Here is a 14,048-nt window from a genome sequence, read left to right as displayed (position 1 = left end):
CCTGCGGGGGCCAACAGATTGGCACTCATTTCAGCAGGTATCTCTTTGGGCTTCTATATTCTTGGTTACAATGGAAAAACTGAGGCAGCCTACCAGGCTCAACAATCCCCGCTACACTGGGCCAGGCACAAGCACTACTAAACCTTACCAGCATCCTCAAGGGTCGAAGCTCTCCCAGTTTAGACCAGCACTGTCCAATGGAAAGAGCATGTGAACCACATATGTGATTTTAAAATTTTTAGTAGCCACATTTTTAAAAATGGTAAAATTAATTTTAATATATTTTACTAATCCAACATGTCTAAAATATTTTCATTTCAACATGTAATTAATAGAAAATTATTAATGATCTATTTTACATCCTTTTTTCGTAGAATGTCTTTTAAATCCAATGTATATTTTATACTCACAGTACATGTCAATGCCCACGAGTGGCTAGTGGCTACCAAACTGTACAGCCCAAGGTGAGACTCTTTCTCTCCCCACTCTCTGTGCCCTTCAAACTGTCACTCCCCCAGTCGCACTATCCCTGCTCATCACCCTTGCCCCAACCTCAGCTCCACCTGATTTACTCACTTACCTACTTAGCCCAGACCCTGATGTAGGTCATTTCAATACCCTAACTAGGACCCAGCATCCTCAGCTGCAATCTATTCCTGAACTCACCAGAATTTCACTTTACTCCCATGATTATAATAAAATTCTCTCAACTATCACAGATGAAATGCAAATTATAAAGTCCAGGGTTTCTCATCTTTCTTGGGAGAGCAGTGTGCAATTAGAAACAGCATGGGCAGCTGGGCGCGGTGGCTCACGCCTGTAATCCCAGCACTTAGGGAGGCTGAGGCGGGCAGATCACGAGGTCAGGAGTTCAAGACCAGCCTGACCAACATGGTGAAACCCTGTCTCTACTAAAAATACAAATATTAGCCGGGCGTGGTGGCAGGCACCTGTAATCCCAGCTACTCAGGAGGCTGAGGCAGGAGAATCGCTTGAATCCGGGAGGGGGAGGTTGAAGTGAGCTGAGATTGCGCCACTGCACTCCAGCCTGGGGGACAGAGGGAGACTCTGTCTCAAAAAAAAAAAGAAAAAAGAAAAAACAGCATGGGCACCAGAAACAGGAAGGCTGGGTTCTAACTGAGGCTCTGCCACACACCAGCTGGGTGACCAACCCTGAATGAATTACCCAATTTTTCTGACCCCTTAAGAGGTAAGAAAAAAACAGAAAGAAAGAAAAAAGAAAAAAAAAAGCCATGGACCACTGACTACACAGTTATAAAAGATTAAATAAGTTTATATTACAGCATCCATCATCCAGATTGATAACAGCAGCATGCAATCAATCTTAGTTCTTTCCTTCCTGCCCCAACTTCTGTAATCCTTAGTAGTTGCTAAGCAGTGCCCACTGAATCTCTTCCATACTTCAAAAACCGTGGGGCCTGGCACTGTCGTTCTGTCCATTCCCATCCAGTTTCTCAGCTGGCTCCTCCCCCTCATTCTCCCAAATGAACCAGCTCCTGCTCACTTCTTATCTCACTCCCAGCTTTCCCTATCAGTAATCTCATTCATTCCCACCACTTCTGGGATAATCGCAAAACTTTCTATCTACAGACCTGCTTACCCCAAGACCACATTTTCTACTGGACGCCAGACATGCCTCCCAAGCACAAGTCTGCGGATCAGTTCAGGGCTTGCTGCCTAAGAATCCATTGGGAAGTATGTTAAAAATACACGTTTCTGGCCAGGCGCGGTGGCTCACATCTGTAATCTCAGCATTTTGGGAAGTGGAGGCAGGCGGATCACTTGAGGTCAGGAGTTTAAGACCAGCCTGGCCAACATGGTGAAACCCCGTTTCTACTAAAAATACAAAAATCAGCCAGGCGTGGTGGTGCGTGCCTGTAGTCCCATCTACTCAGGAGGCTGAGGCATGAGAATCGCTTGAACCCAGGAGAAGAGGTTGCAATGAGCAGAGATTGTGCCACTGCACTCCAGCCTGGGTGACAGAGCGAGACTCCAACTCAAAAAAAAAGAAAACCACACATTTCTAAGCCCTTTCCATAGACACTATGAGTGAGTACACCTCGTATAAGGTCAAGGGAGCTGCACCTTTAAAGCTGTGCAGATGATTTTGATGGGAAGCCAGACAGTGCCAGATACTGCCACTGTCCTGTCACCTCCTAATCCTCACACGTTAGAAAAAGAAGCCATAATCTTTCCAAACTTGCTCTCTCACCTGTGCTCCCCAACTCAGCTCAGAATATCAGTTACTTCCGAGGCACTTTTGTTCAAAACCAATCTACCCTTTGCACAGTGGGTAGACCTGCCTCTGAAAGCACAGTCGGAACAAGTCCTCTCTGACAGCACACGGAGCCCAAGACATTCAGCACATCATGCCCAACCCTCTACCACCCGCCACTCTCTGCCTCCTACTTCAGCCTTCCCAGAGCCACCACAGCTCAGGCACAGGACACTCCTCCCCACCCCAACCGAGCCCTCTGTGCCCATCCTTTTTGGTCATCTTGGACTGCTCTCCCATGAGAATTACCTCAGCCCCCCAACTCCACCTAACCAAATCTCACTCGGCACTCCAGCTCAACGCAAAGCAAAATCTTCTCACTGCTCTGCTCTCGGTGGTCACAGGGTAAAAGCTCTCTCTCTCCAGCAAGCTGTCAAAGTACTCTTTGCACAAACGTGATAGGAGTTCTCACGCTCTGCCTTACTTCTCTCTATCAGGATGATCTGGGTACCTCTGCCCTCAGAGTAGAAACTATTCTCATTTTTCTCCCATACTCTGAAATTCTTCACAGATTTGCCTTGAATGCACTGTTAAATTTTGAAACCTAACATGTAAATTGCTGAATAGCATACAACTTAGAATTTACAAAACCTATGGCTTCATGAGCCATCTGTGTATTATCAGGCAATCTAGCTTTCTCCAAATCTCTACCCTCAATTTCCACACACTATTACTAATCACATAAAAGAGCTAAAGAGCACACTAAAATAGCACTTCACCTGCCTCCTACCTGTATGCTGTTACCACGTTCCACTAATAGCTGGGCGGGCTGAGCACTGAGTCATTAAGAGTGCCATTTTCTGAATCATCCACACCACTTCCTGCTCTTAATTCTTCTAAGTAAGTTAAATATCCAAGAATTGTGCTGACAAAGCCAAATTCTATCTTATGAAATAAAATGGGTTTAAAACCTAAAAAAGTATAGCCTTTTTATTTGTCTCACTGAACGTTCACTACAGAATGCATCTTTTTATTTGTCTCACTGAACGTTCACTACAGAATGCATACCTGAGTTGGGGTAGAGACAAACATCATTAAGGTCGTGCTCTGGCTCCAAGGAAGTAAATATTTTTCCCTAAAAATAGCAAGCAAAAACGAAGTATTAAAAGTTAAAGAACAACAACTTTGGCAATGTCAAACTGAAGCTGTAACTCAACCATCTACTCCTATGTAAAGAAATAAAATAGCCTACTTCAAATACAAAATTTAAATTCTTAAAAATCTTAGAGAATTTATCTTATCAATTTATCAAAAAATCCCATTTTATAGATGAAGAAACAGGCCTAAGGAGGAGAAGTGACCTGTCCAAAAAAAAGAAAAATTACAACATTTTAAAGATAATGTCAACATGGCAAGAAAAGATGAAGTTTGAATTATGCATCACTTTAAAAAAAAGTCTCTCATAATCTGTGAAGTGTACCCAGCTTAACTTGTATTGAAAGAAATCGGAAGACAGCTGGGAGCAGTGGCTCACACCTGTAATACCAGCACTTTGGGAGGCTGAGGCGTGGAGATCACTTGAGGTCAGGAGTTTAAGACCAGCCTGACCAACATGGTGAAACTCCGACTCTACTAAAAACACAAAAATTAGCCGGGCGTCGTGGCCTGCAACCGTAATCCCAGCTACTAGGGAGGCTGAGGCAAAACTGCTTGAACCCAGGAGGCGGAGGTTGTAGTCAGCCAAGATAGCACCACTGCAATCCAGCCTGGGGCGACAGAGTGAGATTCTGTCCAAAAAAAAAAGAAAGAAAGGAAGAAAAGAAAGGAAGGAAGGAAGAAAGAAAGGAAAGAAAAGAAGGGAAAGAAGGGAAGAAAAGAAAAAGGAAAGGAAAGGAAAAGAAAAAAGAAAACAAACCAATCAGAGGAGAGAGATGGCCAGCATGGAAAATGAGGACAACACTGCCATGCCTGCACCGCAAGGTTTCGAGGAGGATCAAGTGAGACAATGGATATGAAATACAAAATGAAATCCTACAAATACTTAAGTGTTAGTTACTATGTAGTTAGGGCTAAACCATTTCTATTTTAACTGTTGGGGAAAAGTGTTTTATCTTTTAAAAATTAAGAGAAGGAAAGTAAAAGAAAAAGATGTTAAGAAGGTGGGTGTGGAAAAAGGTGATGAGAAAGATAAACAAGGTAAGCAAGTCAGGCAAAACCATGTAACGTGGGTGTTAGTCAAGAGGAAGTCTTTAGTCATAAGAAACAAAAAAAATGCCAAAATAAAATTTACTGTAGCAATTACAGTGTGATGATTTCAAGAAGTGATGTTGAAAATTTCTGCCAGCTCTTGCATTTGTAACTCATTATGCAAAGTCTGACACTAGGATGGACTGAGTGCCCACGGCGAAAAAGAGCAGTGTTAGAGCACAGACAAGATGGTTTGTGTCCGATGAAGAACACGGCCAAGTCCTAACCCAAGACTAACAGTGAAATTCACACAGCTACCTCCTGTTCTTCTCAAGTTCCCACTGAAAGAGGAAGGAAAAGAGGGGAAACCAGGAAGCAAAGGGAAAGGAATTATAATGGCACGGAACAACAATGACAAAAAGGTCTCGAAGGTGATAATAATCCACACGATGGAAACTATGCAGAAGTTAAAGGGTCTGGAAAGATACATCCAGATTGCTAACAGTCTTTCCCTTTGGTTGGATGAAAGCCAGGTCAAGGATAAATAACTTCTACTTTACCAGTGTTTTATGAACTTTTAAGAATAAAAACATATGCATTTGTAGTATTAAAAATAAATATTGTTTTAACATCAATTAGTTTGAATTGCCAGAAAAAGAGCAGAGAAAGTTCTGGTCTAAGATCATGAATCTTCCTTAAAAAAGCCCTCAAAATCCTTCAAACTCAAAGGCAACAAAGCAGACAGCATAGACACTTCCTGGGCAATCATCAGGGCAATTCTTCCAAGAATTTAGAAAGACTGAAAGCCTGTCTTTTCTTTATGTTCTTCTCTGTAACATAAACAAAGTCACCAGAACCTATGAATTAGGTGAGGGCCTGAGGGATGTAGAACACACCTCTGGTCTCCAGGACAGATCCAGAGAAAAAAGGAAAAGAAGCCAAGTAAGACCCATACTTCAGGAATTAACAAAATGAAATTTAAAAAACCAAAGTAACAGCCCAGAAAGCCAGAGACTCAACAGGCAGCTGAACTGTGAGGGGCTGTCTGTAGCATGTGTGCCTGAGCACAGGCAGCCCCCACGGAATAGACGGGCACTTGCGCTTAGGCACGAACTGCTCAGGCTGGTGGACCGTCCACCCAACTTCATCACAAATAGGAATTTTTTTTAAAGTGATCTGTTTTTAAACTAAAAATGCTAAGTTTCTAATGAATTAAATGTGAAGAACTCTTAAAAACATAGCTATACTGAATGCATTTTTCCCATTTATTTGATCAACTTTTTACTATTCTCTCAAAATACTTAGGTTTTAAAATGAAAAATGAAAAGCAGAAGACAGATTAAAACCAGCAATATAGGATTTTGTTACATTTCAAATGACATTTAGAGCTGAGGAGAAGGACCATCAAAATATTCTTAAGAAATATAGCTTTTAAGGCCAGGTGAGGTGGCTCACGCCTGTAATCCCAGCACTTCAGGAGGTCGAGGCAGGCGGATCATTTGAGGCCAGGAGTTCAAGACCAGACTGGCCAACATGATGAAACCCCGTTGCTACTAAAAATACAAAAATTAGCTGGGCATGGTGACATGCACCTGTAATCACAGCTACTCTGAGGCTAAGGCACGAGAATTGCTTGAAACTGGGAGGCGGAGGTTATAGTGAGCTGAGATCATGGCACTGCACTCCAGCCTGGGCGACAGAGCAAAACTCTCTCTCAAAAAAAAAAAAATCAAATAGGAAATGTATGAATTTGAGATATGTAATAATACCAACATGCATGGAAGGATAATTAGTAGCTCTTAAGACTTTTCCTACACCTGTGAGGGAATCTCAATATCTAGGGGGTTTCTCGGGTCATAGATCAACTTTTGTAAACCACTATTTTCTCTCTACCTAACTTAACATCTAAAATGCATGCCAATTCTAGATAATCGGGAAAACTTCTTAACAGAAGGAAAGCAATCATGAGTATCTTATCTAAATATGGATATTATCTATCCAAAAGTAACTGACCTCCCGCTAAGTTCCCAAATGTATATTCAGTATCTCTTTCCCAATAACCCACATAAAAAAGGAAACGGAGAGGAAAGGATCATTCGGAACACCTGCAAATAAAGAAGCAAGTAATTTCAACCAAAAATACATACGGAGTTCTTATTCCACATCTTGACAATTCGAGAGTCAGCAGACAAAATCAGATCTAATGAATCCTGGAAATGAACGGACTTAATGGGCAGCCCATACTGGTGATCTTTAACTAGCAATGGCTTATCAGATCGAAGGTCATATAATAAAACCTGAAAAAAAATTATTTCTGTTTAAACAAACTAGACATTTTATCTTCAAAGGAAATATTTGTAAGTGAGAATAATGGCAGCCATTTGCTTCATCACTTTGTTATGAACACAATGAACACCCTTACTCAAGGTGCTGAGATTTGAGATTCTTTCCAGAAAGATCTCTTAAATAATCCTTAGAGTATACATTTTATGAATTCAACCCCAAGATTAATTTGTAAGAGCTACTGAACATACTAAGAAAGAACAAAAAATGAAAGCCCATAAGAATTTAATTTGTTCAACAAATATATACTGAGGGCCTATGTACCAGGCAGTGTCATAGCAACAGATATAAACAAAAATGAAAGACATAATCAGGAACAGTCCTAGTAGATCAAGACAGATGGTGGTGGCAAGGCTATGACTTCTTGGGAGAAGGGAGAATCTCTTCGGACCCGTCACTAGAGGCAAGGAAGCCTGGGAAAGCTCCCCTAGGATTAAGTCCCAGGTGACAGATGCCCTCTAGCCCATGATGACAAAGAAAGTAAATCCTCCAAGGCAGGGTTTCAGACCTCTTGTAGGAGGCAAGTGTACAGGCTCTGCCTTGAAGGAAAGAAAGAAGTACTCCTCAGACTAGCACTGCTAATGCATGTTCTGCTGACCACTCATGGCATGTGCTATAGTTAATGATGCTATATTAAAAAAAAAAAAAGTTCCTTGAACACACAAATTTTGGAAATATTTATTAAACATATTTCTTGTCTGCAAGAATTCCTGAGAGCCTTCATTGAAAAAGTATTGAAACCCACTGTTAATCTTCAAGAGTAAAAGTCTGGCAGACTCCCAAGACTGTCTGACCACAGAATTCTGTTGCATAGACTCTGAAAAATGCTGTTCCAAACCACTAACAAGAGAATACCTATGGCCAAGCCCGGTGGCTCACACCTGTAATCCCCACACTTTGTGAGGCCAAGGGTGGGGGGATCGCCGGAGCCCAGGAGTTCAAGACCAGCTTGGGCAACACAGTGAGACCCTGTCTCTACAAAAAGTCAAAAAATTAGCCAGGTGTGGTGGTGCAGGCCTATCCCACTGCAGCTCTAAGTCCACAGCACCGCAGACTGACCAAGGCAAGAGTCAAGATTTCTCAAGGTGTGGAAGAATCCAGCATTCTGGAATACCCTCTGGTCTGGCTAAAATAGTATGATCTCATTTTCTGTTCCTGCAGTGTATTTCTCATGACACATACACACACCACTGAAATACCAACTTACATGTGGTTTCCAAATTAAACATATTTACCTGCCCTGTGGTTGTTCCAACTGCCATGGTCAAGGCACCATTAAATTTCAAAGCAGAGATTGTTGGTAAACTGTTTATCCTGAAAAGCAAAATATTCATGCTTCATGAATATACGGCCAAACCTCCTTCCAAGTAACAAGTTCATTATTAGTCTTCACTTCAAATCTAATGGGGGGGGGAATCACATTTCTAGCCTTCTGTTTAAAAGGTAACTGCAGCCTGGTAAGATGACTTGTACCCGTAATACCAGCACTTTGGGAGGCTGAGGTGGGAGGATTTCTTGAGGCCAAGAATTCAAGACCAGCTTGGGTAACACAGTGAGACACCATCTCTACAAAAAATTAAAAAAAAAAAAAAATAGCCAGTTGTGGTGGCACACACCTGTTGTCCCAGCTACTCGGGCGGCTGAGGCAAGAGACGCCTGGGAGGTCAAGGCTGCAGTGAGCTGTGATCCTTCCACTGCGCTGCAGTGGAGCTCTGCTGGGACAACGGAGCAAGACCCTGTCTCAAAAATAGTAAGTAAATGGTAATTGTATTCAAACTTTCATAATCAAAGTTACACTTTATATACAAAACGTAATCTACTTCTTTCTTCCATTTTAATTAAGCCAGAATAAGGTATTTATAGAAACATCCCCTTTCATACTTAAGAAGACATAGTTTTGTTTGGACATGGGTACACCATTTCCACTTTAAAATTAGCCAAGTTCAGCTAAAATAAAAGACTAATCCTCAAATGGGGACCCTAGAGCCTCTGAAAGTACCAAAGACAGAGTGAATGCTATGGCCACGACTCTAGAATATGCTTCTCACATACCAACCAAGCCAATCAGCACCAAAAGCAATGATCTCCAGTGGAAAGAGTGCTAGGCGATGAGTCAGAAGTGGACAATATCGCTATCAATCCTGTCGTCCACATGCCCTTGGCCCAGGACCTAGAGTCCTGGCTGTTGGCTGTCGGCATCATCAGGTCTCTTCTGCCACCTAGAGCTTGAGCCTGTAACTGCGCTGGGGCACCTGTGGGAACCTCGAAGCCTCATATGCACAGCAACTTTAGTCACTTACTCTTCAAAGTATACTTAATCATTTCTTTCAGTATAGTGATATATTTCTCTACTTATTCCTTTGTCATTTTCTTCACATATTTTTTTTGGAGACAGGGTTTCACTCCCGTCGCCCAGGCTGGAGTGCAGTGGCATGATCTCAGCTCACTGCAACCTCCACCTTCCGGTTCAAGCAATTCTCCTGCTTCAGCCTCCCGAGTAGCTGGGACTACAGATGTGCGCCACCACTCCCAGCTAATTTTTGTATTTTTTTGTAGAGATGGGTTTTCACCATGTTGCCCAGGCTGGTATTGAACTCCTGATCTCAAGTGATCTGCCTGCCTTGGCCTCCCAAAGTGCTGGGATTACAGGTGTGAGCCACCACACCTGGCCCATATATGTTCTTATCGAGTTTTACAATTTTTGTCGTTATTAGAATGTTTTTCCATTTATAACCTTTTTAACTGGATAGTGCTGACAAGGTCACTGATTTTTGAACATTTTATAACCAATTTATTTAACTGTTATATTAGTTCTTATAGATTTTCAGTTATTCTCCTGAGTTTCTCAGGCACAGAAACTTATGTCATCTGGAAATGACAGCCTGCTTCCCCTATTCAACACTTACACTTATTGCCTTCTCGTATTGGTTCCACCTAGAAGTGACAGCTTATAAGGTTTGTAGGGAAAACAAACAAAAAAAAAGCAAAGCATTAAAAAAAAAAAAAGTAAAATTACCTAAAACCAAATCAGAAAAAAAACCCTAGTTTTAACACTCGGGTATACATCCAGTCTTCTTCCTATGACTGTTTGTGTTCACTGCTTTTCTGATAACGATGTGGTAACACTTTATTTATTTATTTGTTTGTTTGTGATGGAGTTTTGCTCTTGTTGCCCAGGTTGGAGTGCAATGGCATGATCTTGGCTCACTGCAACCTCCGCCTCCTGGGTTCAAGTGATTCTCCTGCCTCAGCCTCCCAAGTACTTGGGATTACAGGCATGCGCCACCACGCCCAGCTAATTTTGTATTTTTAGTAGAGACAGGGTTTCTCTGTGTTGGTCAGGCTGGTCTCAAACTCCCGACCTCAGGTAATCCACCTGCCTCAGCCTCCCAAAGTGCTGGGATTACGGGCATGAGCCACCATGCCCAGCCTATTTATTTATGTTTGAGATGGAGTCTCGCTCTGTTACCCAGGCTGGAGTACAGTGGGGCGATCTCGGCTCACTGCAACCTCCGCCTCCCGGGTTCAGGCGATTCTCCTGCCTCAGCCTCCTGGGTACTTGGGATTACAGGCATGCACCACCATGCCCAGCTAATTTTGTATTTTTAGTAGAGACAGGGTGTCACCATGTTGGCTAGGCTGGTCTTGAACTCCTAACCTCAAGTGATCCTCCAGCTTCGGCCTTTCAAAGTGCTGGGATTACAGGTGTGAGCCACCGTGCCTGGTCTATATTAGTTCTTATAGATTTTCAGTTACTCTCCTGAGTTTCTCAGGCAGAGAAACTTACATCATCTGCAAATAATGACAGCCTGCTTCCCTTATCCAACACTTACACTTACTGCTTTCTCATATTGTATGGGCTCCACCTAGAAGTGACAGCTTCTAAGGTTTGTAGGGAAAACAAAAACAAAAAAGCTAAGCATTAAAAAAAAATTAAAAAATAAAATTACCTAAAACCAAATCAGAAAAAAAAAAAAACCTCTAGTTTTTACATTCTGGTATACACCCAGCCTTCTTCCTATGACTATACTTGTGTTCACTGTTTTTCTGATAACAATGTGGTAACACTCTATAGGCAACAGTATGGCTTGCTTTTCCACTGACAGGCGCATTTGGACCACCTTTCCCTAGTAATAAATATGCTTCTGCAACATAATTCCTAAAGGCTGAGTAACATGTATGCCATTGACGAATATTTTTTCATCTATAAAATAAATACAATAACAGTGCCTACAGCAAAGGGCTGTCATATTAAATAAGTTAATATATGTAAAGAACTTAGACCCAGTACCTGGCAAATAGAAAGCACTATCTGTCAGCTATTATTTCTGCTAAGCTTTATTTAATCAATATCCTCAGGCTCTTTCTAAGACTTATTATTAGCAGTGCTGTGATGGACGTCCCAGGCTGAGGAGAGTGAGCAATGTATGCTCTGGGCATGCAGGGAGACATTTAACCTAAGGTCATGTTTTCTGTAGGGCAATTTAGCAATGTACCAAAAACCTTCAAAACATGTATGCTATTTAATCCAGAAATTCAGGTTCTAGGTATCATTTCTCAGGAAATAATCATAAAACTGTAAATGGATGTATAATAGTGAAAACTCTTCTGATTGGTTTAAATGTAGAAATTAGGCAAACAGGAACAAGAAAATATTAAAAAAACACTTGCTTCCTTCCACCTTAGAATTCAAAGCACACCTCTGTGGACTTTGTGGTGGACTCCTGGTTCTATCACTAGATTCTACAAAATTGGAATATAAATTCCTGTAGTGTAATTGTTTTAATAAAATCGTACAGCAACTAAAGAAATAAGGCCTTCGGTATAGTATTTTGGAAAGAAATTCTATCTGGCTTACTCACTAGTGAGCTTTTACAGGAGAGGATCTTTATGAAAAACAATCATGGAAAGTACAATTTCAGATATCCTGTAGCAATTTATTTGAATTTAATATAGACACATTACTTAAATTAAAAGTTGATGAACATTTACATTGCAAATCAATTTCTACTTACTCTGAATCTGCTGTGACACTGTTTAAGGCGCAGTCTAACAGGCCAACTCTGTTTCGAGTTCTTGGGTCCCAGCACTCCACTCTACCCTATGCAAATGAAAAACAATTTTAAATAAAAGCTGTAGAAGGCAGGGCATGGTGGCTCATGCCTGTAATCCCAGCACTTTGGGAGGCCGAGGAGGGCTGATCACCTGAAGCCAGGAGTTTGAGACCAGTCTGACTAACATGGCGAAACTCTGTTTCTACTAAAAATACAAAAAAATTAGCCGGGTATGTGGTGCACGCCTGTAATCCCAGCTACTTGGGAGGCTAAGGCAGAAGAACTGCTTGAACCCGGGAGGTGGAGGTTGCAGTGAGCCGAGATTGTGCCACTGCACACCAGTCTGAGCGACAGAGCAAGACTTCGTCTCAAAAAAAAAAAAAAGCTGCTAAGAAATCCTTAAAACACATACAAAAATAAACCACATTAACATTGTTTATTTCATAGAAAAAGTCCTTATTTTTAAGAAATCCATTTTAAAGTATTTAGGGAAGAAATATCATAATGTCTGCAACTTATTTTCAAAAGGTTCAAAAAACATTTTTAATACATGTACATTTTTATAGGAAAAGAAAATGCAAAATATATGTATCACTAAACTTTTATAAAGATGTGAACTTTTTAAAAATAAAAAGCTGGGGAAAATTTTTTTTAATGAAAAGAAGAATCCCGGCCAGGCGCGGTGGCCATGCCTGTAATCCCAGCACTTTGGGAGGCCAATATGGGCAGATCACGAGGTCAGGAGATCGAGACCATCCTGGCTAACACAGTGAAACCCAGTCTCTACTAAAAAATACAAAAAATTAGCCGGGCATGGTGGCGGGCGCTTGTAGTTCCAGCTACTTGGGAGGCTGAGGCAGGAGAATGGCATGAACCCGGGAGGCTGGAGCTTGCAGTGAGCCGAGATCGCACCACTGCACTCCAGCCTGGGCAACAGATCGAGACTCCGTCTCCAAAAAAAAAAAAATACAAAATTAGCCAGGCATAGTGGCGCATGCCCGTAATCCCAACTACTAGGAGGCTGAGGCAGGAGAATTGCTTGAACCCAGGAGGCAGAGGCTGCAGCGAGCCGAGCGTGCCACTGCACTCCCGCCTAGGCGACAGAGAGAGACTCCGTCTAAAAAAAAAAAAAAAAAAAATCCCAAAAGAACAGAACAGGCCGGGCATGGTGGCTTATGCCTGTAATCCCAGCACTTTTGAAGGCCGAGGTAGGTGGATCACCTGAGGTCAGGAGTTCGAGACCAGCCTGGCCAATGGTGAAACCCCGTCTCTACTGAAAATACAAAAATTAGCTGGGCGTGGTGGCAGGTGCTTGTAATCCCAGCTATTCGGGAGCCTGAGGCAAGAGAATCGCTTGAACCTGGGAGGCAGACATTGCGGTGAGCCGAGTCCAGCCTGGGAAACAAAGCAAGACTGTCTCAAAAAAAACAGAATGGAGAAACTGTAGTACGTCCATTTAAACTGAGTATTAGCCATTACAAAGAATGATGTGAATATACATGTACTAGAATTGTGTCCACAAAAAAGCAATTTACTTTTTTAAATGAGGGGTCGTTGTTTGTGTGTTTGAGACAAGGTCTTGTTCAGTCGCCCAGCTGGAGTGCAGGGCACAATCACAGCGTATTGCAGCCTCCACCTTGTGGGCTCAATCCATCCTCTCACCTCAGCTTCCCCCGTAGCTGCATCTATGGTATGCACCACGCCTGTCTAATTTTTGGATTTTTGGTAGAGAAGAGGTGTCGCCATGTTGCCCAGGCTGGTCTCGAACTCCTGTACTCAAGCGTTCCACCCACTCGCACTTCCAAAGAGCTGGGATGATGGACGTGAGCCACCACACCCAGCCAACATTTGTGTTTTTAAAAAAATGCTTATGCAAACAGAAAAACCTGAGAGGATACAGAGCAAATTATTAACAGTGTTTACCTAAGGAAACAGGAATAGGACAGGGCAGAAGGGAATTACACTTTTCACTTTGTATTCTTGTCTATCATTTGATTTTGTAATGATAAAACAAAAACATAAAGATGTTTTAAGATTGTTTAATACATTAACTACCTTAAAAGCAAACCCTTCAATATACTTAGGAGATTCTGACCTCATTAATCTTTTAATATTATTACAAGTAGGTATGTTGCAAAGATGAATAAAGGAAGGGAAACCTTTTTAAACTACAGCAGGTAATTCCAAATGGTCTAGTCTTCTATGTCTTCTCAAAATGAGTTAATAAA

The 14,048-nt window shown here is 41.8% G+C and overlaps 1 protein-coding gene across 7 annotated transcripts in view; it reads right to left on the bottom strand.

Moving 5' to 3' along the window:
* Window positions 1–14,048, bottom strand: part of NOL10 (nucleolar protein 10) — a 116,691-nt gene that overhangs the window by 77,990 nt on the left and 24,653 nt on the right. For 3 of the 7 annotated variants that reach the window (XM_034952604.3, XM_034952605.2, XM_034952606.2), the window contains 5 exons: window positions 11,782–11,867; window positions 8,383–8,502; window positions 8,002–8,080; window positions 6,571–6,720; window positions 3,305–3,371 (listed from right to left, as the gene is read on the bottom strand). In XM_034952604.3, coding sequence (XP_034808495.1) covers window positions 3,305–3,371; window positions 6,571–6,720; window positions 8,002–8,080; window positions 8,383–8,502; window positions 11,782–11,867 — 502 coding nt within the window. The remainder of the gene's footprint in view (window positions 1–3,304; window positions 3,372–6,570; window positions 6,721–8,001; window positions 8,081–8,382; window positions 8,503–11,781; window positions 11,868–14,048) is intronic. The other 4 variants (XM_003826963.7, XM_063595052.1, XM_055108244.2 and 1 more) reach the window with 3 other exon arrangements.

The sequence above is a fragment of the Pan paniscus genome, chromosome 12, assembly GCF_029289425.2.
Source record: "Pan paniscus chromosome 12, NHGRI_mPanPan1-v2.0_pri, whole genome shotgun sequence".
Lineage (NCBI taxonomy): Eukaryota > Metazoa > Chordata > Mammalia > Primates > Hominidae > Pan > Pan paniscus.
Note: the sequence above shows the minus strand (reverse complement) of the source record. Positions and strands in the feature narration are given on the sequence as shown.